At 38.4% G+C, this 27940-nt stretch overlaps 3 protein-coding genes across 3 annotated transcripts in view; 2 read left to right on the top strand and 1 right to left on the bottom strand.

The window, feature by feature from the left end:
• LOC145489778 (alpha-L-fucosidase-like) overlaps positions 1-5722 on the top strand; it is a 6088-nt gene extending 366 nt beyond the window's left edge. Inside the window, exons 1-8 of the mRNA XM_081468817.1 lie at positions 1-65; positions 453-559; positions 1507-1637; positions 2305-2438; positions 2762-2859; positions 3311-3443; positions 3913-4083; positions 4916-5722. The exon at positions 1-65 is cut by the window's left edge and continues 366 nt beyond it. Coding sequence (XP_081324943.1) covers positions 1-65; positions 453-559; positions 1507-1637; positions 2305-2438; positions 2762-2859; positions 3311-3443; positions 3913-4083; positions 4916-5162 — 1086 coding nt within the window. The 3' untranslated portion in view covers positions 5163-5722. The remainder of the gene's footprint in view (positions 66-452; positions 560-1506; positions 1638-2304; positions 2439-2761; positions 2860-3310; positions 3444-3912; positions 4084-4915) is intronic.
• Positions 5723-5812: 90 nt separating this feature from the next.
• On the top strand, positions 5813-11628 carry LOC145489783 (uncharacterized). The gene is made up of 7 exons (XM_081468824.1): positions 5813-6915; positions 7031-7145; positions 7328-7404; positions 8686-8777; positions 9249-9348; positions 10817-11008; positions 11182-11628. Exons 1-7 carry the CDS (start codon positions 6733-6735, stop codon positions 11284-11286), a joined length of 864 nt encoding a protein of 287 aa, XP_081324950.1. The 5' UTR covers positions 5813-6732; the 3' UTR covers positions 11287-11628.
• A 916-nt stretch (positions 11629-12544) lies between these two features.
• The window catches only part of LOC145489782 (adenosine receptor A3-like), a 48186-nt gene continuing 32790 nt past the window's right edge, over positions 12545-27940 (bottom strand). Inside the window, exon 2 of the mRNA XM_081468822.1 lies at positions 12545-14099. Within this exon, the coding sequence (XP_081324948.1) occupies positions 13812-14099 (288 nt within the window). The 3' untranslated portion in view covers positions 12545-13811. The remainder of the gene's footprint in view (positions 14100-27940) is intronic.

Below are 27940 nucleotides of genomic sequence, written 5' to 3' on the forward strand. Positions count from 1 at the left end.
ATGTTCCGGGCAGAATTTTTCGATCCTGACTTGTGGGCAGATCTGTTAGAGCGCTCTGGTGCAAGGTTTGTATGTGAGAGTTATATTTTTTCACCTTTTTGTGTGTGTGTGCGTGTTAGTCGTTTGAGCTACTTGATCACATCTTTGGCTTCCTTTTTTCCTTATTGCAGTAGTCGTTTTTTTTAAGAGAAATTTGGAAAGTAATGATGTAACACATATTAGTACAACCATGAAGGTGAAGCTAACAAACATGTTGATTGACAGATTGATCGATTACCCGTGGAGGGATGGCTGGAAGCTCTCAAGACCTGCGTACAAGTATCCCTCCCCCTCTTCGTAAATAACCCCGCCACACACCTCATCTGATCCAGTGTACATCAGTATGAAGTTTCATTTAAAAGAACTGACAATTATATATTAAGCTTACTGTGTTTTTATGTTTCACTGGACAGGTATGTTGTGTTGACTAGTAAGCACCATGAAGGGTGGACAAACTGGAAATCTAACGTGTCTTGGAACTGGAACTCTGTTGATAACGGTCCTCATAGAGATCTTGTTGGTAAGCAAGCGGTTAACCAAATGATTTAGATATAGACACCATTCACTGGAGAATATTGCAGCTGCTATGCGTTGTATTAATAAATAATGCAAATTGTTTTGAGACATGCAAACTATATGATTTTATGATACTGGTACTTTTGATTTGAAGGACCATCCCACTGTGTTGCTAATGCATAGTTCCAGAAAATATCCAAATGTTTTCCACAGAAGGGATGGAAATTTCCTGGGGAGGAAGGGGGGGGGGGGGGGGGGTGTGGAGGGTTCTCTAAGACCAAAACATTTAAAGAAATGTATCATTAAGCTTCATTAGAATTTCCAGAGGGGTGGGAAGGTCTTAGAAAAAATCCCCTCTATGGGGAAGGTATCATGGAACTACACAATAAATTTCACTTAAACTACATATTTTTCATGTCTGTATGACTTATTTTTTAAATTATAGCTAATACAGACCTATTTCAGTACATTAAAATTCAGCCTAACAATAGACCTTGGCATGAGGCTCCGGGGAAATTATAAACTCCACAAATTCCATAGTTATTCTGCAGAGCCTCGTACCAAGGTCTATTCTTTTGGGGCTGAATTTTAATACATCAAAATTGATCTACTAAGTTACAAGTGTTTTAATTTCTGTGGATGTATCTTTTTTTTTTTTAACAATTGAACTTTTTTATTTAATTGCAAAAACACATAATTACTTGCATTATACTTAAGCTACTTACAACAAAATAGCACAATACTTACTCTACTTACAATACCACACAATTCAATACAATACAATATTTTTAGTTGACTATTTACACTATTTACCATGCGTTACTTACATTACACTTAGGATAAGGTTATGCTTATGCTATACAACAATACAACAACTTGCATTGCTACAAATTCTCACTTATCCATATACTTATACTTAGTAGTGTGGATGTGTCTTTGCTGTGTTCACAGGTGACCTTGCGTCATCCATCAGGAAGCGTACTAACGTTACATTTGGCTTGTACTATTCCCTATATGAGTGGTTTCATCCTCTTTATCTTAAGGACAAAGAAAATAAATTTACAACACAGGAATATGTTGATGTAAGTTGTGGCACAACAGTCACTAGGTGTTAATTTCTCTGTCTGCAGATTTCAAATGGTGCTCCTTTTCAGTTATATTTTAGATAACAAAGTTTAAAAGAAAATCTTTGGGGGTTGCGCCTATACAACTCTGCCAAAATCTCATCACTTACCTAGCAAGTCCCAGTTATACGTATTTTAGATTATGAAACAATTACTTTTAGGCATGATCTTATTAGACAATTTGAGAAATATAGTCTGTGGAACCCTTTGATACAACCAACTCAACCAACCCTTTACATAACAGCAACATAACCTTCCTCATTATTACTGTCAGTCACTTTTTAAGCCCAAGGAGAACCTGTACTCAGCCATCATTTTTTTTTTAAGATTTCAATTAAAACCGCATCTTGAAGGCTTAAAGGTGGTCATATTCTCTGGGATTCAACTGTGCAAAACATACATCTTCATCAGAGTAGTTTCTTAAAGAAATCATTGCTTTCAAATTGCGAGTTTCGTTTTCCAGATCTTTTTAACCACATGTATATTGTGAATTAAGATGAATGATGCATACTTAAACATATACAAATTTATTGGTTAACAGTTAATTCAAAAATGCTTCAATCAATGTTTTGTATAATGTATACCTTTGCAGAGTTGAGTAGACTTGTGCTCTTATTTATTGTAGGAAATTATGCTGCCTCAGATGCATGATATTGTTAACACTTACAAGCCTTCATATGTCTGGACAGATGGTGATTGGGAAGCTAGTGACAAATACTGGAACAGCACAGAATTTCTGGCGTGGCTGTATAATGACAGGTGATGAATTAACAGACTGCGGGGGCTCAGTTGTGTAAAGGAGGGTTAAATTAACCTTGGATATGAGCTTGTTAGATGTTTATAACTGTCTTAACTAGGTTAGCTTAACCTGAGTATGAAACAGCATTGTTCAAAGCTTGGTTATTGGGAGTGTTACTTGACCTTGGGCTAAGGAAGTTCAACTAATAAATTATCCCAAAATACTATTACTATTTCTTTCCTTCAAGTCAAATTGTGAGAGAGCATGGCTGCAGTACATCAAACATTGCCAAATGAATAGGCCTCAAGGTCTTATATGCTGACATCTTCGTTTTCTTTTCCAGTCCAGTTAAAGATACTGTAGTTGTTAATGACCGCTGGGGTGCTGGTGACAGGTGTCATCATGGGGGTGTATTTACTTGTCATGACAGATACAACCCAGGTAAGGAAATCTTTTGTTATATACAATGAAACTTTCTCACTTTGTTTACTGGGCCTCACCTGTGGAGGCAACAACCTTTTCTGAGAATTTCAGGGCTTTTTTGCATACAGCCTTTATTTCAAATTTTTTACTGTCGACTTTGGGCTTTATTTCCCAGAAAACATGTGGATCAATGGGAATGGCTAAGTTTCCTAGCATCAGCCTGCAATTTACTTAGTGGAAAATTGAATCTAATCTTACTAATCTTATCAGAAATTAAGGGATTAAGTTAAAATACCAATGCATGAATGGGACTGTTAGAGTTCATCTTTTTAGCATAATCTGCAAGTGTAAAAGTTTTATAATTTATGTGAGTAGCTGGTTTAATAACGTTAATTTTTATTGCAAGGTGTAATTAATTTCATGATTGTCGGTTGATCATGATGCTCGGTACTATCTCTTCCTTTGTTAGGTGTTTTGCAGAAACACAAGTGGGAAAACTGTTTGACAGTTGATAAAAAGTCCTGGGGTTATCGCAGAAACACAACTTTGGCAGATTTTCTCACAATGGATGATTTGACTTCTATTCTTGCTTCAACTGTCAGGTAAGGGGGTTAATAAAGGTTTCCTTCTCACCTTGCTCTTTCCCTACATCCCTCTTTCATTCTTTCCCTCTTTCATCCATCATCCATTGTGGGAGCAGAGACAGTGCCGTGGTGCAAGCGCTCTCTTCCCACCAATGTGGCTTGGGTTCGATTCCAGGCTGGTGCCATATGTGGGTTGAGTTTGTTGCCTAAGGGTTTTTCTCCAGGTTCTCTGGTTTTCCTCCCTCCACAAAAACCATCTCTCCAAATTCAAATTTGACCAGGATAGAGGACCTGCATGAAAGCCAGCTAAGGCGGATGTGACTTCCTCTCTAAATGTCGTTATCATATATGTATTTTATTTTATATTTTTAGCTGTCCATGCATCTGTCCATCCGTGTTCTCAACCATCCAAATAATTTGTCTGTCTGTCCTACCTTAATATATTGAGCCTTATATTGAGCTTATATTTTTTTTTGTTGCTTGTTAGCTGTGGAGGAAACATGCTTATGAATATAGGCCCAACTGCAGATGGCAGGATTGATCCCATTTTCCAGGAACGTCTAGAGCAAATGGGAGACTGGTTGAAGGTTAATGGAGAAGGGATTTATGGAACCAAGCCTTGGCGAGCTCAGAATGATACAAAAACTCCTAACATATGGTAAGAAAGTGTTGGCAAGAACACTCATAAGTGGATATGGGAATTTCTAAGGTTGGGGGGGGGGGGGGCAGTGGTTGGTACCTTGGGCCTGCAGAATCAGTGGGGCATAATTATTGTAGTCTATGTGTAGCCACACCCACTGCCAATTTTTCCCTGGGTGTGGGCATGACCCACATGGGGCATGCCCCTTAAATGTTGCTATTTGAGAATCGCAACTTAATTTTAAACTGTTACACCAGAAGAACTAGCAATGACACAAACTAGAAATTACTGTGAGGTACCTGTCCAGGGTCTTTGCCTTTATTTCTGCCAAAATATTCATAATCCTTTTCAATTTTTGCTATTCTTGCTTCTCCAAATGGGAGTGGCTAGCCACCCAATCACTCACCCGTCCCCCCTCCCTATGTCTGCTCCTGATTGATCAAAATCTAGGCTCTCCTCATAATGCCAGTGAGTATATTTTCAAGTAGCTAAGTAATGGGAAGTTAATATATAGAAAGTCATTGATTTGGTTATTCAGGACGTACCAGATAGACATAAATAATTTCATTTAAACATGGTAAAATTCCTTCAGCCTTTTTGCAATGCTGTGATATCAATTTCCAAGTATAAAAGTGTATAAATGTTTACATCAGACCTCGCAAAGTGATTAACTACTTGAATGTACATTGCACATAGTTTTGTCCAGGCATCTTGCTCTCATGTATGCTTATCATTTTACAGTGGATGTTTACATGTAGGGCTGGTCTGGTAGCTAGGCCACCTGTTCTTAATGCTCAGAGTTAGTCATGTGTACATTACCCTTACGTTTCTTTTTTGTCCCCACATTAAGGTACACCAGCAAACCAGGAGTTACCTATGCTATTGTGTTAGACTGGCCAAAAACAGACACACTGACTCTTGGTGAACCAATCCCTACTGAGGCTACAGTTATCACTCTCTTGGGCCTTCCAGATGTCAAGTTTCCTTGGAAGCAGATTTCTGAATACAAGGGTGTGATTATAACAATTCCACCTCTGCCTGTCTCTGATCTGCCATGTCAGTGGGCATGGGTTTTTAGAATGACCTATGTACAGTAATTACAGTTACAATGATGCATGGTGCAATGAATTTTTTAATCAGTGTTACAAAATTTTTCAGTGGAAGTCAAACGTTCCCAGCGATATAGTCAGACATTGGAGCTTATGAAGCAATTCTTTGCACATAATCATGTAAAGTTTTCTTTTGTGAATAAACTTTAAGGTGAGAATCAGGAAGTGCTGAAGAACTGTGTATAAGTGTAATATTATTTAGTGTTGAGTCCAAAGGACAAACATTGTAATTTGAAGTAATGAATATTACAGATCAGCATTTTAATTGCATTTCATGGCTTGAATCTTTGTTTTTTACTTTAGTTTGAGAGTTTTTTTTTTTATCACAACTGTCTGACTCTCGGTACAAATGGAAAAGGGCTCTGAAACAGGGTCAAGAATCCATTTTTAGTAATTTTTTATACTTACATGCACATGTTTTTAAGTAGTTAAACAAGAAAAGAAAAGCATTGTCTGGATTAACCCTTGCAGTTAAGCTTTTCTTAGATAAGCTTTACATTGTAGGTTATATTATAACCCGAGCAATAATAAACTTGATTAAAAATGGTGTTCTGCTTATCATTCTAATAATCATACAGTGTTTATAGGCCCAAGATACCAGTAGTGAAAAGGGCCTGCAGCCTCAGCGGGGGCAGGGGGTGGGGGGAGGTACTCCCTATAATGGACTGTATGGGGAGACTCTGCCTGAAAGGGTAACCTTTTTCAGACCTCAGTTATATGAAAGGGTAGAGATTTCACAAGTTGAGGTAAGCTTATATGAAAGGGTAGGGAAATCTGCCATTTAGGTATTCAAAAGGGCCTCTAATTAAAATATTTTGAAGAGGCGCACCATATGACAACATAACAAGACTTAATTCTAAGGGTCTAGAAAAATGATGCAATATTCTTAAGTAGGTATGTGAAAGGGGTGTGTTTTTTAAAGAAAAGGTTTACGGAAGGGGTACCTTTTTTGTCAATAATGGGCCTAGTATCTCAGAGCGGTGTTTCCCGCAAGAAGATGGTGTACTTTTTCCAGTATAATAAGTACTTTCATTAAAATTGAGCAAGCCTGTTCGGTCAGTACGGTTGGATTTTGGCCTCGTTCTCTTTTTTTTTTTTTTTTCTTTTTTTTGCGTATTTATGGACCGAGACGAAAAAACACGCAAAAACAGAACTTGGCCAAAAAAGGGAACTTCACGCTTGGTCAATAACCCATATACATCAACTTCGTCTTGAAGTTTAGAGAAGGTTTAACTTTGATCTCGTGACTATCGATGAAGATTGAGTGACTATCACGCACATTCTCGTGACTGATAGGTCGTCACGCATCCCGTCAAATGTTCGTGGCCAACTTCTTCCCCCCCCCCCCCCCCCCCAGAACGAGGTTAGGAAAGATTGCATGACGAGCCTAAAAAGAGCGTCTGCCGAGGAAGCTGCGGAAAGCAAGTGAATCCACCGGTCTACATGAATGCATTAACAATCACTGAAAATTTCGTCACCACATCTTCATCGAATTTTTTTTAAAAAACAGTGATGTAGTTGAAGAATTTCCGTGGCAACTGTTAACTTTATCCGAAGAATGCTACACGTTGATTGGTTAAGTTTGGGGGTGTGTTGGTTGACGTGTCACCGAGCACTCTCGGTCAAACTCTTCCCGGCCGATCGAACTTTTATCACGACAAGAAACATGGCAGCGGTCAAGGATTGTAAAGATACTTTGTGCTTGTTTGATGTCGATGGAACTGTGACTCCTGCCAGATTGGTAAGCTAAATTCTCCGGATTGTTTTGTTTGGGGCAAAGGGGCTCACAGAAACATAGTTCTCGAGGTCATTTTGTGTACAAAGGTCTCTGTAAATAACTCGAACGAATATTGTAGGTTGTTACTCCAGAAATGAAAGAATTCATGAAAGAACTCCGTAAGAAGGTTGCAGTTGGTTTAGTTGGAGGTTCTGATTTTCCAAAACTTCAAGAACAGATGGGAGGAGAAGATGGTGAGATCATATTGTGAAAAGTCATCGGTTATTAAGTCTTTGTGGTGAAAATTCTTCGTTTGTCAAGCTATGCTCATAGCATGAGCTGGTACATGCATAGTTCTTTTATTTTATCTTGATCAGTTCTTGTTAATACCAAAGATGTTGTGATCAACTGACCCTCTTCTCTCCTGATTTCTCAGTGACGAGTCTATATGATTATGTTTTTCCTGAGAATGGCCTTGTAGCTTACAAAAATGGCGAACTCATAGCCACACAGGTTAGTTTATCCTTATTTAGTTTGTTTGCAATCTGTGCTTAAGTGATTCGAAGTCGCTATTTTTACCCCAACTACAGTCAAGCCCCTCCTCGACAGCCACCTTGGTGACAGAGAAAAGTGAATCAAAAGTGGTCGTTGTAAAGAGGTGGCTGTTATGGGGAGTAGGGGTGCTATGTGACACATTTTCTTGTGGGGGTTACACTATTTGTAGTTTTAAAAACTGCTAATTGTAGCACGCAACTACGAAACATAATCAAACAGAGACCAATAAAGCACTTTACAAATCAAGCTTTTTGGACTTTTACTACAAAAATGGGGTTTTGTATACACTGTTTCTCAGCTATTGATTAACTGGCCAGTGTTGAGAGGTTATTGTGACAGCTCTGGGATGCACTTTAGTGGCCATTGCCATTGTGGAAAGGTGGCTGTTGTAGAAAGGTTAAAATAAGAATGAATGTATGGACCATCAGCTGGGACAAACGAAAAGTAGCAATTATAGAGAGGTGGCCCGTCCTGGAGGCTGGATTACACTCTTCCCTATTCCCAGTGGACCCACGTGTGGGGACCTCCATTATGTTATACATGTATATGATGCTAGAGAACATCGCAGTGGGGTATTCAGGGCTCCAAATGTGGACCCCATTTTAGGAAGAAGCTGCATATACTTAAATGATACTCCATTCTAGAAATAGGCCAATTTTTAATACTCTTTGTAGAAGATATATTAATGGCTTTATGAATACTCTGTAATTGCTGCTGATACTTTGAAGTTTGTGAAACATCTTGAGCATGGATACCCTGTTTAATTTATAGATCAGGAATTCTGAAATCACAACCCTGAGCAGCAGCACATATCGTCATACTATAGGTAGATTGTGGATCAAAATAAGGAAAATAATCTCGAGGACCTCTAATATTCACATGGAGATTAGCCAGATCAGAAAAATCCCTAAGAGATGGCTCTGCAGAGATCTCACAGGAAGATATCACAGACAGTTGTCATAGACTGTTGTCTTTCTACTAAAATGAAAGAAAAAATAATAAACTAAGACTTGCCCAGGGAAAATTTGAGAGCTGCTTGTCCAAAGGGCAAGCCACGATTCAAGTTTTTTTCAAGTCCTGAGTTGACTAGATCTGTTGTTAAATGTACTTTCTTTGTTTCAAATTTCTGTGTGTTCCAGGGGTGTGAGACCTTGAGGTGTGTATTTGTATCTGTGCTAGGCATCTATGGTGTAATGTATTTAGTCAGGAACTAACATTGTGTTTATGTGTTGTTTAAAGAACATCAAAACCTTTATTGGTGAAGAAAAGCTTAAGACTTTCATCAATTTTTGCTTGAAGTACATTGCAGATTTGGATATTCCTGTTAAGAGGTACATGTAATTTGTATGTTTGATAATTCTTAGTACATTTAACATTACAGTAACTGTAATTTTTCTAATTTATCAATTTATTGCAATATAGAATTATATAAATATTTAACTTTACATGTAATTAACTAGTTCAGCTGTATTTCTTGGCGGTGTAATCTACAAGGCTGTAGCCAGAAAGAATTGTGACTGAGGCTTTAATGTCCATGAGGTATTGAGGTTGTTTATGACAACTAAGAACAATGAAAACGTGCTGTCACTTGACCTATGATACATATGTTTGTGTCATTAAACCTGTTAATAAACATTAAACCTGTTAATAAAAGTATAATGGCCATCAAAGGAAATTGAAGTAACTAAGTCGTTATCTCATTTGCATTTTAAACAGTCAGATTAAATAATTTGTGTTTGAGAGTTCCTTTGTGTCAAACTCACCTAGCATGTATCTGTTGGTTTGTCTTTTCTTAACTTCAGAGGGACCTTTATTGAGTTTCGAAATGGCATGTTAAATGTTTCACCCATTGGGAGAAACTGCACACAAGAGGAAAGGATAGCATTCTTTGAGTATGACAAGGTTTGTAAGGAACCAATTCTGTCCAAAACACTGTTTGGTGTTTTCAATAATATTAGATGTTTACCAGACCCATTGTTAGGAAACACTTGTTTGAGAGAAACCACAATCATGAACTCGACATGACTTGTGTGTACATGCATTTAGCTCGTGTCAAATCAAAAAGGGTTGTTCCAAGTTCTTTATATACCGGCATTTCTAATTAGTTATCCACCCTCTTGAGAGTATTGAGTGGCAAAATGTCCTTCATTCCCCACCTCCCCACCTCCCTCAGCTGAGAGAAATTGAAAGATGGAGACAGAAACCTCCGCTGGGAAGTATAATTTGAGGCACATCTTTTGCTCCTGGGAGTGCAGTCCAACAGGACTCATAAATTTGCTAGGAACTGGAAAAAAATGTTTAAAAGATTAGTGGGTTTTTTTTATATTACAATGTAGCTTGTGGCCAATATGATTTATAATTATTATTTCTGACAAATACACTGTAAGCTTGTTGTGTGCCATGCAACACCTCTCCGTCTGCAGGCAGATATTAGGGACTTGTTGGAAATTAGCAGGGGGAGGGGGAGTGGGGTGGAGATTTTCAGTTAAGCGATGAAAATAAAATGACCCTTCCAAGGTAAGGTTCATGAAAATGTCCCAACCCTCCTCTGGAACTTCTCCTAAAATTCCATGACCCTCCCCTGGATAAATAAAATGTCCAAATTTTATGACAATGATGATGATTAAATGGCAATGGTGATAATAACATTGAGGATGATCATGATGGCAGCACTACTGATGGTGATGCTGTCAAAGAGGTCAATTCTTGTGAGTGATATCTAACAATAATGTGCAAAAGCAAAGCATGAGCTGTTTTATAAGTTGGGCTGTTGCATTTATACTTTCAATAGCTCGTCTTTTTAATATGCCAGGAAATAATTGCATGCCTTGATTTTCATACATATTTTGTTAATTCTTGTAAAACAAAATATTAACGCATCCCTTTATGATCATGATGGCTTAATTTCTTGTGACCAGGCTCTGTCTTTTCCTGTCATTTTTTTCATATCCTAAGACAGTATTACTGCTGCATTACAAGCTGGGACTGAAAGAGTTTAAGATTTCATAGCCTGAGGTATTAACCCTGAAGACCTGAGTTTTGGTGTGTTCACTTTAACACCCATTTTGATAGATGCTTGAAATTTAGTCTGAAGAATTCTATACTTGTCTAGTGTCATAAAGCTTGGCAGAGATGGATATTATTGCAGTATTGTTGCTGAATTACTTCATACCCACACACAAACTAGTTATACACTCTACAGGGATCTCTGTAGAACTCATTTTTGACACAGAAAAGAACTGAACACTCAAAGAGTTAAAGGCTTCAGTTAGTTCAGGCTTGAGATCTCAATCATCCTTGTTCTGTTTACTGGGGTAGAAATTAATTTTGGTATTTTATTACCTGGCTTGTGATCTGTTGTTTTCCACAGGTTCACAAAGTTCGAGATAAGTTTGTGGCCACTTTGAGAGAAAAATTTGCTGATTATGGACTGCATATAAGCATAGGAGGTCAAATAAGTTTTGATGTCTTCCCAAAAGGCTGGGACAAAACGTATTGCCTGAGACATGTTGAAAATGATGGGTACAGGGAAATTCATTTCTTTGGTGATAAATGCTATCAGGTAACTCTTGCCTCTTATCGATGTTAACAAATCATGTGTATAATTTCATGCATAATTTTTAACAAATATGTGCATCATTTCATATAATTTCAATCAGAATTGTTCTTATGAAGTCGTATGCGTATGTTCTTTAATAAAACTGTTCTATAACTCTATTTTCTACTTTTCTTCAGGGAGGAAATGACTTTGAAATCTACATGGACAAACGAACCAAAGGCCATAAAGTGACGTCACCCGAGGACACCATGCAACAATTGAAGGAATTGTTTTTTAGCTAAGAAAAAGATCATAGCTTTTATTTAAATGTCTAGAAAAATTAAGGTGAAACTTTATATGTTCAAGTATATCTATTTTGCTCAAAAATTCATGGTACAATCGTAAAACATGGAACATGGGTTCTTTATTTGAACCTTTTTGTTAACATTCATATTTGTGGTGAAATTATCAGCACTGCAAATCAGACTGTTACCCGCACTTTTTTTCGCATTGTAAAGTATTCCTTGCGGACAACATTTTACTTTTTTTAACTATCAGTGGACATGGTATAACTGTGGAAAGGCCGCTTGCTTAATACGAATTGAATAAAGACTCACATAGGGAAAGAGTTCTTGAAGCCTACTTTTAATGCAGTTTCAGTTTCAGTTTTCAGTGCATAGTTTGATCAACAAGCCTCGTCAAAATTGTCTGTAGTTTTACTAGAAGGAACACGTGAAATTATGACCTCAACGTCCTTTTAAACACTTGCCACCTGCCCCTTTCAATGTTGGAAAACTCATTTGCCAGTTTAAAGTGTTCTGTCAACTCTGTTGTTATTAGTGTGCCAAATTAACCAGAGAACCATGTACTGGCTGTTGAAACAAAGAGTTCTTTTGTTTAATTGCCTGGAAATTTGCACGTCTGTGAACAAATATCTTCCATTATACTGTAAATGACTAAGTGTCATGAATGATTGATATGATGCTTATTCGACAAGTTCAACAAGAAGCTAGACGTATTTCCCTCTAGCCGAGCAATAGCCTGCGTAGCGAGCGTTTCCGTGGGGTTTGGAAGCAAAGAAAGACCGAGGAACGGGATTTTCGGTGTTTTGTCTGCGCGGAAAATGGGGCGAGAGCCAAAAAAAAGAAAGAGGGGGGTGGGAGAGGGGAGTCCTTCCTTCCTTCCCCTCCCCCTCCCCCCTCTTTTACTCGCGCCATTTTTCGCGCTGTAATTCTTTGCTCCTGAACCCCACAGAAACGCTTGCTACGCAAGCTAGTCGAGCAACAGATTACTTTTTCCTCTTCTCGTGCGAATATTTCACCGCAACGGTTCAACTGACGAATACCTCATTTCTCCAAACGTTATCAATATACAGTTGGACTCCACTAATTCAAACTCGGTTATTCCGAATTCCCCGTTAGTTCAAACTCCATTTCCCTTGCATTGGATTTGTCCTTCAGTCATATACTCTCGGCTATTTCGAACTCTCGCTACATGTATTTCAAACTATTTTTTGTTTCCCCTGAGAGTTCGAAACTGAGGGTTCAACTGAATTATCGAACAGACAGGTTATACGAAAAAGGAAGATCTGGCAACTAAATGGACTTTCATTGCTCGTTGTTGCATTGATAAAATGACAAAAAAAGAAAGCTCTCCTCTCGGTCACTTTTATGTTTGTTTTGGCTTATAGCTGACGACTGGTACGAAACTCTGAGGCGACTATTCAGTTTTATACACATGCAGCCGACTACGTCGATGGATAAATAGCGGGAATAGTGCGGATAGGCGTGCGGGTGACGAGCAGAACTCGCTCTTTTCCTGCCCGCTTTTTTGGTCATTCTCACTGACGGAGAGCCTGGAACACTTCTAATCAGTCCTTGGTTTTGTTTGTATGGACCTTTCTGCGCTCGGTCCGTATTGTCAAGACGTTAGGCAGGCGTTCTCCCTGTACGACCCTCGCAATGAGACACATGTCACTGGCTCATACTGTACCGATGGTACAAAATATGAGTCAGTGAAAAATATTCATCAACGTTTTCAACAGTGTTTAGCTTTCTTACATTAATAATGTATGTATAATGTATGTATAATTTAAGAACCTTTGTGGCTTTCAGTAATTTTTGTCAGTTTTCTTTCCTGAACAGAAATGGGTCCTGTTCGTTTCTTTTCCTCGATCCAAGGACGGTTTTCTAAATCAAATTTGGTCATATCTACCAATTTTAATCCTTATATTTTTTTGATTGCCTATCCTAAATTTCACTAGTTCTTTTCTTTCGCTAAGCTTGCTTGTTAGGCCTATATAAGAGGATACAAAGATAGGGTATTCCAAGATTGAGGACTGAACAAAACCTCTTTCGAAAATTGTGAAAGTTTACTTCTTTTTTTCTCGCATCCAACAAAATCAACCTTTGTTTTTTCCACGATTTCAATTACTGTCCAGGGCCGGGTTGTTCAGAGCCCGATTAATCCAACCTAGGATTAGCGAGAAATTTGATTTGAGTTTTTAACTTTTCGGTGAGTTGTTCCGTTTATATTGTTTCGCCTTCTGTTTACAGGGCGAATAATCTCAAACTACACAAAACGTAAGCAGTGGAAAACGTTCTTATTCAAGAAAAAATAATGCTTCGGTTAACTTTTAATCCTGATCAATCCTGAGTTAGCGTTAACCGGCATTCGAACATACCGGTCCAGAAGTCTTTGCGAACTCTTTACTACAACCACCAATGGTCTTTGCGCATGTGACATCATAGTGAAGGCGGCGGACGAAACTCAAATTTTGTACAAATGTACAAATTACACTTGTCGTTGTTACTGCCCTGGTGCGTGTTCAGTGTCGACTTGGAAATATATTTAGCAAGATGGCAATGATTGACTGTCTAATGTGTTTCAACTTCCAGCAGTAAATAACAGAATTCAGAGAGGAATTAAGAAACATCAGAGTCAGTGTGTATAGTAACAAATGATCTGTGAATTGAGATTCTCTTGAATCTGACACCATGAGCACTAGAGTAGTGCAATAGTCGGGCAGGTAGCACACCAGAAACACGACGTAAACATAGAATGTGCTGACGGCAGTTTTTATATGCCTCGCGACAGCATTTGCCATTTCGCCACCCTCGGCCATTTGTTGTATTTGCAGGGCTTGAATGAGGTCTGTGTGGCGTCGCACAGTGACATAAATTATGCAATAAATAATAGTTGTAGAAATGAAACAAAGACCCAGTATAATAGTTATAGCCATTTTTAACTTTGGCAAATTGGTGTCTGTGATCCACAATCCAACTGACGAAAGAAAGATGCTTAATACCCATGTTGAGATCACCACAACAACAACACGCTTGTGAGTTACAAGTTCCTGATATCTGAGATGAAGATGAATAGCCAAGAATCTGTCTACACTTATGGCCACAACAGTAAAGAACGAAGAATAACCAAATATGACCGTTATTGTTTCAAAAGCGATGCTCGTGAAATAAAAGCTGTTGTTTTCAGTGTTTTTCTGTAGCTGCTTGATCATCCGTGCGATGTTCAAAGGTTGAGCCAGTAAACCAACACCAAGATCAGAAACAGCAAGACTCAGGAGCAATGTTTTTAAAGGCTTTGGTAACGACGAAGTTTTTCTTATCGCGTGGATTGTTAAAATGTTCAACATGATGGCGGTGTAGGTTAGAGAAGCGTTTAACACGCAATTGACGATGTACGATGCATTGAGTGAGTCGCCAACTTCCTTCATCGCGCATTCACAACTAAGGCAGGGAAAAAAGCCAACGATAAATTGCAGCGGAATAGGTTGAACCCGGTTTCGACAAATAATTTGACGAAACCCTCTTGTTAGTAATCCTACATTAAATTTCGGAATAACAGATGGCTAAAGTTTGAAATTTAAAATTATAATTTACTTCATCTGATATGTCTGATATCAATGAATCGTTTTCACTGCCGATCACGCACTAAAATAATAAATTGAAAACGTACCACTCAGTGGATTAAGTCGGGAAAATGCGAAGTTGTTTATGAATGTTACGCTGTTTATGAATTGAAATGTAACTTGTGCGGTTCAAGTTATATCGTACTGACACACGGTCGGAAAACGCCTTCGAGAAAGTCAAAAACTAAACCAACCAAATATGCACGAGCAGGTCAACATCTTAAGGAAGTGCAGAGGGAAAGTGGGTGCTTGATTTAAAAGACACAAGGGCACTCTGTTCGGGCAAAAGTGTTTAATTAGCTGACTTGGTTGTATGTGTCTTTATGTACTCGTATATTACTCGTATGTAGTCGCCTATACTCGTACATGTACTTGTATGTTACTCGCATGTTATTCGTATGTACTCGTATCTCACTCGTATCTCACTCGTATGTACTCGTATGTACTCGTATGTACTCGTATGTACTCGTATGTACTCGTATGTACTCGTATGTACTCGTATGTACTCGTATGTACTCGTATGTACTCGTATGTACTCGTATGTACTCGTGTGGTGTTTTAGTCACGATCGATGTTTCTCAATGGCCATTCGCATGCATGAATGACCCCGAGATCAAGCAAATCTACACGCGAACAAATTATTTCTGCACGTATTTGTCTTGAGGCTACGGACTGAACAAGAATTAAACTTCGTAAGGCCGATTTACACAGTACAACTTTGACGCATGCGACAAGCTTAAGACAGGCCTACGACATGACTTAGAACCATTTACACGCGCACGAGATTTTCTGGATTTTCACTTACAAATTAAATATGTAAAAGTTTGCACCGGGATTTACGCAGCGAAAGTTCTGACAAACGGTAAAGAAATATTTTAGCTGTCCTGCGCTTTGAAAAAACTTTCTAACGAGATGTTTTTCGCTTTCATCCGTTCAGTACTTTTTGAGAAACGACTTCATGTGAACCAGTCAACAACAACTTCGTCCGCCATTTTAACAAAAGAAAACGTGTCCTTCGTCCCCTACTCAGTAGAAATTTGCCACAAAATACGTCATTTTCTATCCATTTCGGCCACGATTGTCGCAACGTTTTAAAACATGTTTTAAAATCCTGCGACAATTTTTTGGACGTACACAACAGTCGTAAGCGAGTTGTAGGTTTGATTTACACTAAACAATTGATGTCGTAGGCCTGTCGTAAACTTGTCGCATGCGACAAAGTCGTATCGTGTAAATCGGCCCTTATAAACCTTTTTTTAAGGTAGTTATAAGTTTTATAGGTTCAAGTATTGTTCAGTCCGTAGCCCCAAGAGATATACGGTGAAATAATTTGTTCGCTCGCGTGCAGTTTGCTTGATCTCGGGGTCATTCATGCATGCGAATGGTCGTTGAAAAACCCGACAAACGTCTTCATATAGATATTTCAAGCATAGGCATTCGGGAACCTTCGGACTTGCGGGGAGGGGTGGGGGGGCTGGGGTGACCTTCTTGCCCGAAAAATTTGCGCAATGCCTAAATGCGTGAATGTTGAAATAGGGATGCAAACGAACTCAAATTACATGAAAAACAAAAACATCCACAGTTCCCACATGTAATAAAACTGCTATAATTCCAAAAATAGTAATATTCAAAGCTTGCATACTCAGTCAATCAAAATGATCATACTCTATCAACAGTCTCAATTCGAGTAAAATCTAAAACTTATTAAAAAGAAAAGTTCTAAAAAAGATAACTAACTAGAACTTTATTTACGGGTTTTGGAAATCACTCCAACAGCATTACTTTGTAATGTTTTGTCTCAAGTGTCGTCTCCCGAATCACGAACGTTTTGCCCCAAAAATCACATAATTTCCATAGCTGGGGGGGGGGGGGGGGGGTTGCAGTCCGCCTCGCTCCTTCAGCTCGTATTCCTATGATTTCAAGGAATATTTAATGCCAATGTATTTAGTGAGCTAGCCGTACATACCGAAAGTAAAATGATAATCTTTACCTGTGGACCGCTGCAAGGTTTCAGACTTTTTTTTTTTTTTTTCAGGTATAAAATTTTGCAAACAGTGGGCAAGGGAGCGAAGATGATTGACGTCCACCAAAACTTAGGTTTTGTCAAGACGTGTTTGAGCTGAAGGTCGCGTGTGATTGGCCGAATTTATGCTAGAGACGAATTATCCGTCAGAGACGAATTAAGAGCAGCTTCGCCTAAATATCAACTAGACTTGGAAATAGCGAAAAAATCGAATTTCTTCAAACTCGCCCAGAATGAAGCCCTACGGGCACTAGTTACAAAAATATCGTTTTAAGTTCGATAAATCAAAAATTATTTTTTTCCGCAATTTTTTCGTTTCGATGCCCCAAATCGGCCAAAATCCATCGAAAATGAGCGGCATATTCAGAGGCTCGTAAACTCAAAAGCAAAAATCTTCATTACAAACTGATTGCACGTCGTATTTGTACTTCCTTTCTTGTCTATTTAGAGCTAAATAGATCGTGATTTGATTAGAACTTAAATATTTGACGAATTTTTTAAGTTAACGACCCAAGACAGCTTTACAAGAGGTCTACATTTAGCCTATTTTCAAATGCTAAAAAGGCGTTCTGGTACACGGCTTTTCCCGAAATGACTAGTTTGGTCTGAAAGAGCATTGTTTCTTCTTCAAATTACTGAAATAAAATTTTTGGGTAAATAAAATCGTGAGCGCTGAGATAGCGAACTAAATGCAGCACTTCGTCCTGAAAACGTGACCTTTGACCCAAGCGTAACGAAACCAATTACTGCAAGAAAACCCGGAAGAAAAGCAAACGTTCCGTTATTTTAAAACAATTTCTAGTGATATCTCTCCGAAACCATGATTGCAAGAAACTATTTCCAGATATGAAATCTTGCAGGGTCAAAGACGGAGCTAAAGGGCGCATTTTGACACAATAACTTTGTTTGCCGAGAATTGAATTGCAGTCAATTCCAGTGAAATTTGCAAACTTGACGTATGTTAGCCGATACTTACCTGAATATTTATATTAATAGAAGAGTCGTCTTCTTGGATTAACCTTCAAAAGAGGCTGGACCCAGATTTGGAAACCTCTAAAAGAAGAAATGTTTAATATTCCGTGACCTACCCGATGCTATAGATTCCATGCACATGCCAACCGCATGTTTGTCGTAAAACCCACTGAACTCCACTGACAGTTTCCATGGGCAACCCCAAAATAAACAATCCCCAAAAATGTAAAGTGAAATTGGCTGTCTTCATGAACAGTTAGAAGCTAGAGTCAAGTTCCATTACCTTTTAAAAAAGCTTGATTCTACTTTGTTCACTCAGTCGTTACTGTCACGTTCGAATACTGCGTAGTATCGGTCACGCCAAAACACTGCAGACCGTGCAGACTGAGTAAGTTTCCCATACAAAGTCTTGTACGCGTTTGCCTATTGAATCAAAAGTCAAATACTGCGCTTGTGCAGCCTGTGGATAAATGACAAACTTTCAGATATATTTAACACTATTTTGTAACTAGACCCAAAAGAAGGAGTCACAATGAAAAGCCCAAACAAGTGTCTGCAGTCTGCACGGTCTCCACTGTTTTGGCGTGACCGATTCGCGGCTTTCGAACGTGAGAGTAGTGAACAAAGTCGACGCAAACAAATAAAATCAAGCACTTTTTAAAGGCATTAGAACTTGACTCTAGCTTCTAACTGTTCATGAAGACAGCCAATTTCACTTTACATTTTTGGGGATTGTTTATTTTGGGGTTGCCCATGGGAACTGTCAGTGGAGTTCAGTTGGTTTTACGACAAACATGCGGTTGGCATGTGCATGGAAACTATAGCATCGGGTAGGTCACGGAATATTAAACATTTCTTCTTTTAGAGGTTTCCAAATCTGGGTCCAGCCTCTTTTGAAGGTTAATCCAAGAAGACGACTCTTCTATTAATATAAATATTCAGGTAAGTATCGGCTAACATACGTCAAGTTTGCAAATTTCACTGGAATTGACTGCAATTCAATTCTCGGCAAACAAAGTTATTGTGTCAAAATGCGCCCTTTAGCTCCGTCTTTGACCCTGCAAGATTTCATATCTGGAAATAGTTTCTTGCAATCATGGTTTCGGAGAGATATCACTAGAAATTGTTTTAAAATAACGGAACGTTTGCTTTTCTTTCGGGTTTTCTTGCAGTAATTGGTTTCGTTACGCTTGGGTCAAAGGTCACGTTTTCAGGACGAAGTGCTGCATTTAGTTCGCTATCTCAGCGCTCACGATTTTATTTACCCAAAAATTTTATTTCAGTAATTTGAAGAAGAAACAATGCTCTTTCAGACCAAACTAGTCATTTCGGGAAAAGCCGTGTACCAGAACGCCTTTTTAGCATTTGAAAATAGGCTAAATGTAGACCTCTTGTAAAGCTGTCTTGGGTCGTTAACTTAAAAAATTCGTCAAATATTTAAGTTCTAATCAAATCACGATCTATTTAGCTCTAAATAGACAAGAAAGGAAGTACAAATACGACGTGCAATCAGTTTGTAATGAAGATTTTTGCTTTTGAGTTTACGAGCCTCTGAATATGCCGCTCATTTTCGATGGATTTTGGCCGATTTGGGGCATCGAAACGAAAAAATTGCGGAAAAAAATAATTTTTGATTTATCGAACTTAAAACGATATTTTTGTAACTAGTGCCCGTAGGGCTTCATTCTGGGCGAGTTTGAAGAAATTCGATTTTTTCGCTATTTCCAAGTCTAGTTGATATTTAGGCGAAGCTGCTCTTAAGTACAAGTTTTTATTAATACTTCAAACATGACTTACACAAGCTAAAGAGATATAACTACCCAGGCCAGTGCTTCAATCATTGAATGTTTGTTAACATGCTATATGGTGGCTTTACTAATAGACTCAAACTTAGGAAGACACATGTTTGATGTGAAATTTGACTCTGATCAGGGATGGTAATAAGAGGACGTAAGTGGTGTTAACTTGTGAGAATCGTTACAAGCTTATTGCATGCAAATTATAAAGAAAATCTAATGACTTTATTTTCTACAAATAAACAAAACCGATTTTAAAGGCCTGTTTATATTTATTCATGTTGCCATGGCAACGGCACATTCGTCAGCTTAACCATCAAAGAACCAAAGTTTGTGTTGTAAACTTGCTTGCTGCCATTTTTGGCGACCGAGGGATCAAGGGTTTTAGAGAAAAAGGTGAATGAAACAAAGGTATCAAAAACTGTGTTCAGCCACCTTAAAGTGCACCTAACCCCAAAATATTTTTTCGCTAAAATGAATCCACTTACTGTTAAAACTAATTCGGCGAAAAAATTTTTGAATTTGGTTGAATCCTCAATTTGCTATGGCCCGCCGAAAACGCGAAAATCGCCCTAAATCGGCGCCATTTTGTTTCACGACCGAGTTCTGGGGGGAATGGGTCCAGCGGCAGTTGTGACGTCTACCCAGGAACGAAACGTGTTTCGCCGCTAGTCATTTCACTGTAGTGGCTGTGTTGTTCGTGAAGAATTTGCAGCTAAAATGCCTACGAGGTGTGTTGCAGGCGGTTGCAGCAACACCCCAGACTTAGAAAATGGAATAGCGCTTCACTGTATTCCATATTTTGGTGACGATCGGCCACAAGCGAAAAAAAGACGAAAAAAGTGGGTGGACTTTGTAAAGCAAGAGAGAGCGAAGTGGGAGCCTTCGAAGAACTCGGCCATCTGTTCAGTGCACTTCAAGCCAGAAGATTTCCACCTCAGGTATGAAGTTTATATCAGAGTCATCTGAATAAAAACTCATCTCTGACTCTGAGGAGGAAGACATCTTGATCTTCTAGCGAAAATTTGGGCGTTTTAGAGCTAAAATATGCAAAAGCGAGTATTCTACACTACGACGTCCAAAGAAAGCAAAGAGAAATGACTGAGGGCTGTTCTATTCAGTACCTGGGTAGACGTCACAACCTTTCTCGACCCAGACTCCCTAAAACGCGGTCGTGAAACATCTCGAGCACGACTTTGGTGGGCCATAGAAAATTGAGGATTCAACCAAATTCAAAAATGTTTTCGCGGAATTAGTTTAAACAGTAAGTGGATTCGTTTTAACGAAAAAAAAATTTGGGGGTTAGGTGCACTTTAAGCCTCGCGGAGCCAAGTTAGAATTTTAATATATCAAAATTGGCCTATTAACAACAAACATAGCATAGTCGGATCAAAATTCCTTTCAGGTGCGTGTTTTTCGCAATTCAAAGCACATAATCTTAACGTGGGATGCATTTCTTTTGTTCAAAGCATAATTCTCGTGGCTGTAATGAATTTTAATGTGGGTATATATAAAGAAGTGTAGAATGACACACCCATTTTAGCGTCGGTTGCCGTTGCATTGAAGGCAAGGGCGAAGACATCTTAGTCGCTGTGCTCCCCTCAGGCAAGTCCATGTTTTCTTTATTTATCGCCGTTGAATTGAAGGCAAGGGCGAAGACATCTTAGTCGATGTGCTTCCTTCAGGTAAGTCCACATTTTCTCTAGCTAGTTACGCGTCCCAGCTGTTTCCCTCGTCTTTCAATTTGATCATTTAATGGTATAATAAAACTTTCCTCAATGCTGTGAAAGCTTCGAGGTGCATGTGTTTTTCCTTGACACCGAAGACTGTATTTAGGCGAAGTTGAAAAACCGAATAGCAAACATTTCTCTTGTGAGTAACTGAATGGATTATTTTTAATAAAATGTTTGTTTACAGCTTGATAATCTGCTTGGTTTGCCGTTTGACTTTGTCATTCGCAATTTGTTTCGTCACCTCGGAGCGCTACCATGTACACTCTTTTTAACTGTTATACAAACAGAAAATTCCAACCGCCTTTGCCTTTGCTCTGATACGAAGAGAACAGTTATGTAGTTATATCAGAACCTATAACTAATCTTCAGTTCGTTCCCACTGCAGTGCACCACTTTGTTGGTAGTCGTTTAAAAGTGTTATTCCACATTTTGAGGGAGTTTTGTTAAGTGCAAGACCGATAGACGTCCGTTAACTGATACTAATACTCAATCAAGTCAGTTTTGCTTGAGTTAACACGCGAAAAACTTAACCATGACTTTCCCGTTTGTTCACAAGAATTGACCAGAGGCAGCAAAGTTGTATCCAAAGGAATTGAATTGGAGTGACAGGCGTCATTCTCCAATTCAAATCAAGTGTAGCACGACCAGCTATGGACTCCTGGCAAGTTTCATGTTGACGACAACTCCGTTGAAGTTCAGATAAGTGAATCACAGTTGTCGCTAGATTTTATTTAATATAATCCTTTAAAGTTTTGCAGCTAAGTCCAGTTTAGGGGCATTCAGACGTGACATTAGAACCGGTTTGCAATTTAATAAAGAATGTGATCGATTTCAAAATGAGTGCATGTCGCTGGTAATTTTGTATGCCTTGGTGCTGAATGTTTCGTAATTTTAATGGACGAGTCTCGTGTTTGGACGTATTTTTGCTTAAAATTAACCCACAGACAAAAGTGACACGTATTATTTATTTCGTACTATTAAGTTAAAACATTTTTCATTTATCTTACAAATACAGGAAATCGTGTACCGAGTCTAAGATCTTACGATTTGGTGGCACTAAAGTTTTACTGTTTTTTTTTTTGTTTTTGTTTTGTTTTTTTTTTTTGCTTTTTTTTTACATAATCCATTCGTAGAATGCTTCAGTTTATCGTCCTGCGATCGTGTTTTTCTGTTGAAAAAAAGAAGTTTTTGAAATCCATAGCAAGAATCTAAGAACTTCTAACTTATTGACTACACTGGCAAATTCGTTTATTAATTCTAAAAAAAAAAAATTATCTGAGCTGAAGCTAACTGACGAGCCTATAGGCGTAGTTCAATGAGGAAAATGAGCAAAAAATAGCAAAATTCTCAGCGCAGGAAAAGATTTGCAAGCTCGTTAGGCTAGCTATATTGTTATTTGTTCGCCAACATGAGAGCAATTGGCTTTTGAAACAAAGAGCTGTTTGGTTGTACAAAAATTGAATTCAAAACAATTGACGTCAATGTCTGCAAGCAGTGAATATTGCTCTTTATCTCTGATCCGTTGACAGAAAAACTTATTGCCAGAATGTTGTCATGGAAATCAAACGCAGATGAATCCGATGGATTGACCACACACTTCCCAAGGTTGCCTAGAGGCGGACACCAACTGGCAACAGCGAACCTGGTTGGCCAAAAACCACCTGGCGCCTGTCATGAGCTCAAGAGGAACAACATATCGTACAAAATAGAGATGTAGATGGATTGTGGCTGCCTTGTGTCCCACAGACAACGAAGATGATTAATTAAAAAAGTAAGTAAATCTCGTTATCAACCTTACAGCAAGTCTTTTATCGTAAATGGCGGCTGTCCTTCATTATCAACTCATTCTTACGCTACCAAGTTGAATAGAAATACATGAAAGATGAAGAGTTGTTCCAAATCGATTGTCTTAATTTGTGACGGCCATTTATTATGGTTCAACTTTCTGACCACAACATGCGAACAAGTTTTTGGAGTGAGCAAGTTATCTGTCCATGAAATAATCATAAGCAAACCTAGGTGATTAAATAACTAAAGTTGCTGCCGTTTGCTCTGCTATCTCCAGGATGACCAAAGATGTGTTAAAGGACAGTTCACGAGTTTCTGGATTTATTCATCAACCTTAATTAATTGAATTTCATCAACGTTAACTGAATTTTGGATGGCAGTGTGCAGAGCTTCACTTCTAGCGTACGATCGATGACTGTTGGAAAAACGTCTCAGCTCAGATAAGTAGATTATGGTTTTCCTATCTTTACACTCCAAGAGTGTCAAAAATCTTGATTCTGATTGTAAAATTGATAGGTTTTCAAGTTTCGTACCATTGCTGCATATAAGCGTACGGTTGACTTGTTGTCCAGAAAATACCATAATTTATATCAGTACAATACACGTACACTGTGTTATGTTCGATAATAGTTATTATCATGAGACTACCGTTTGTTTGGAAGGACTTTGGGTCGAACTTTTGTTGGCTCAGATCATTTTCGCGTGGGGGGTGGAGTTATTATGTGAAGGAACATCTTGCACTTTTCATTTTACGTTCTTGGAATTAAGCGTCTGAAAACGTTTAGGTGAAGAGGAGAATACCACGACGTAAATAGTCATAAAAAAGATTTTTTAATGATCATTAAATCCAATTTTGATAGCTAGCTTATATTATAACCAAGTTAGAAAGCATTATCCTTGATTCTTAGAAGCGCGAACAATACAACCCATCTTGGATTCCATGGGAATTCTATTTCATTTTTGAAGAAAATGTTAAAATTCGAAAACACATCAAAACACTACTGTTTTCTGAAAAGTTACATAGTTATCAATTGAATCTGACACTGCTGTAAATTTATTAGTTGACAAGGTAGTGTTGATTGAATATTCTTTTTTCTCTGTCTCTCTCGCTCCAGGCGGCTGATATATCACTGTTGACAGAAAGGGTAGCCATCTTGGATCGCAATGTACTGTTGGACTCTGGCACAAGTTGACTATTGGAAACATCAAATCTCAGATAAGTACATTATTTCTACTCTCGTTAACTTTTAACAGTTTCGGCGTAAGAATTATGAAAATCTCAGAAACTGATTAACTAGAAGATATTGTCTTGATGAAGAACCAAATTCTTAGAATTAATATTAACAATATGAGAAAATCAGTAACGAGAATACACATTTTGAGCATGGGATGTACTTAAGAGTTACCACTTAGAAAAACTAAATTCTCAGAGTTAACATTTAAAACAATATGAGAAAACCAGTAATGAGAATGTACATTTTGAGCATGGGATATGTTAAAAGTTACCACTCAGTTCGTTATGCTGAAGGTCAACCTGAAACTATCGAATATTATATCTCGTAATTCTTGTTTTTTTCAAGGCATTGATGAAGACCATAACCAAAAGTTGTGGAAATTGAGATAAGAGAAAAAAGTATTTTGCTAAATTGAGAACAATGGTGGTTTCTTTACGAGAAAAATTTAAATGAAGAGGAAGGGGTAGTAAATAATTAATACATGGCCGCAGCTTATCAATAAAATCATGTCGTGAATGCTCACTAGTATTCCCATTAAGCCGAGATGAATGATACAACGAACTGTCGTTTTGCATGTATATATCCTTTGCATTTGAGTAGTATTCTCAAGAATATAAAGTGAAGTATCTCAATTGAAAGTTTTTAATCTGCCAGTTCGTCACTTCTCATACATTGCAAACTTCATGTAAGAGTGCTGTTTGTACAGCCGTATAACTCTTGACGGTATCACAATGAGCCAAATTAAAAGTAAGATTGCTCTAAAAAGGACTTCTTCTGTTTTTTTTGTTTGTTTGTTTGTTTGTTTGTTTGTTTGTTTTTGTCAAGTAAAGAAGGATTTTAAATCTTGAAAAAAATCTTGGAAAGGCACAGCTGGTCAGATAGCCGGACTACAATAGATCGTTTTCACTGTCGTGCAATAGAAAAAAAACAAGGAAATTCGATCTTACCGAAGATAAATAAAGAAGACTCCTCTCCAGGTTTTAGGTCTATGCGCCGTCCCAAACTTCAGTTATTTGCCTAAATGTTTTGCACAAATTTAAAGAGCTCAGTATGGTGCCGCCATATTGGTGTACCTCCGTGGTACACCAATTGGCGAATCTTTGTTTACAATATTTGCCCCATAAGTGATACAGTTTCTGATGGAAATTCTGAATGTTGAAAGGGCATAGCACGGTCAACTGTGTCAAGGAATTTGAGCGCGATGTATTGCATAATTTTTGAGCGACGCGGGTTTAAAAACTCCAAATCAGGAGCCATAATCGGGGACGGAGACCGTAAGCGCGCGCCATATCTAGTATTGGGGTTGTCCCCATGATATGGGGCAATAATTCTATTTTTAGAACAAATTGCGCCATCGCCTGCGGCACACGCGCGTACATGCTGCGAGGATTTTTGCAGATGTCGCGCGGGGGAAATGGCTTCCGAAATTCCCGACATTTTTCATGTTCTGGCCCACAACTCAACGCGTTTACGTCTGTTGGAATTTTGCTTAAGTATTTTCGTCGTAAGCTGCTCCAGTTTGAGTGAAGTAAGACAGTGTCGAATTTAGGTATGTTCCGCTTTAAGCTTAGATATATATCGCTGACCAAGTTGTGTTCCGACGGATGCTTCTGTTACATGAGCTATACATTACCCCACTTTAAATTTCACATATGTTGAAGATTGACAGCTTTTCCATTACACAGCAAAAAACTAGCTGGATGTATTTAGATATAACAGAGCTTCAGGACTTCATAGTTTCCTAGCTCCTCTTGCCACTCGCTTGCGAGGAATTTGCCAGTCTATCGCGACCGAAAGGTAAAACAAAATTTGCTAGTTTGAGTTTCGCCTGAATTGTAAGCAACGCTTGATGTTTCATCAAGGCCCAATAACTTTACCTCCGTAGATACTGCTCAGTTTTATTCGTGTAAAATCCAGTAAATTCTCTGTTGTCGATGAACGAGAGCGCCCGCCGATGCGTGTTTTGTACAGTCAGTAAACATGACAAATTGTACTTCCGCCGCACTTTCGTGTGAAAGCGTACATCGAACTCGAACAATAACTCTGTAGTTTTTAAATATGTTTAAGATTGATAAGTGTTTGAGAACATATTAAAAGCTAAGCTGAAAATATGCCAATAAGGCAGAAATAATCAGCAAAGTACGAGATGTACGATGACGCTTTCTTTGATCAACTTCGAATAACGATTTCGATTTTGTTGATCGAGTTATCAAAACTCCTTGTCTATTTTCATTTTCGCAGTGTAAAACTTCACTATGCTTATGTTGAAGAAACACACATGATGTTAGTAGCCTTTTTAGCGTTCGTGAAATTTGTTGCAGCATCTCGGCACAAAAGATAACGAAAGAAATCTTTGTCAGGATTTGTTGGCAATTGAAAACACCGACTCGGACTTGAAAGTGCACGAGCTGCACTATGCAAATGAGCTAATTGTACGCGTCAGACTTTCCTTTCAAAAACTTTTGCAAACACACCAAACAATAAGAAACCATCAAAACAGGTTTTGGTTATGATTCACCATTGTCTGAGAAACTCACAAATTAACTCGATACCAGAGTAGAGAGTTTCTTGCTATATTCTTAAGTCAGAACAAACGAAAAAACATACGCGTAAGCTTTCAACTAGCGCGAGCAGATCTTATTATCCATTCTCAGCGGGAGATTGAAGTCTTGTTTTCGACCCTGAAAAGCCCACCTTTTCCGTTAGCTCAGAGCGTAAAACTACATATAAGCGCCCTGGTTCGTATTCCCTGCCTTATTCCCTACCTACGCTGTAAAAAATACGCAAGATAATCCCCAAAGGTGTTTCAACTCCCACCATTTGATCACGCAACGTGACAACATCCACGCAAGAGCCCTCGACATGTGCGTGGATCCGCGCGGATATATGACGTCAGGATGGCGCAATTTGCTCTAAAAATAGAAAAATTGTCCCATATCATAGGTGCGCGCGGATCCCAAGACTTACGGTCTCCGTCCCCGATTATGGCTCCTGCTCAAAATTTAACAAAGAATGTAAATGCTCATTAGGGCGTTTGCCACCCAGAAATTTGGCGGTTTTTTAAGGCCAATTTCTCCTCGAATATTACAGCCAAAGAGCCAAAAGTTTCACTAATTACTAAGTTTCACAAGCTCTTTAAATTGTTGTAGTCAATTCGTGTCTAGCGTGATACTTTCTCCGTGCATAGTAGTATGTCAATGAGGAAAAATGTAAAAAATGACCTCAGCAAAGATTCGCCAATATGGCAGCCGGAAAATAGTGTGACAATCTGGATCTTCTTGCTTATCTAGGCCATTGATTGACTATTCTGCACAAACCAACATATTAACACTTAACTGCTACTTTTATTTCACGAAGGGCTAAAAATCATGAGATAAGTATATATTTTTCGACAAACGCGATGTTCCGCACTGCCATAACTCTAAAATTCAAAATGCACTTGTTACCAAACGAAGGACACCATTGCGCTGAAATGCTGTCA

This window comes from Orbicella franksi, chromosome 6 (assembly GCF_964199315.1).
Source record: "Orbicella franksi chromosome 6, jaOrbFran1.1, whole genome shotgun sequence".
In the NCBI taxonomy this organism is placed as follows: Eukaryota; Metazoa; Cnidaria; class Anthozoa; order Scleractinia; family Merulinidae; genus Orbicella; species Orbicella franksi.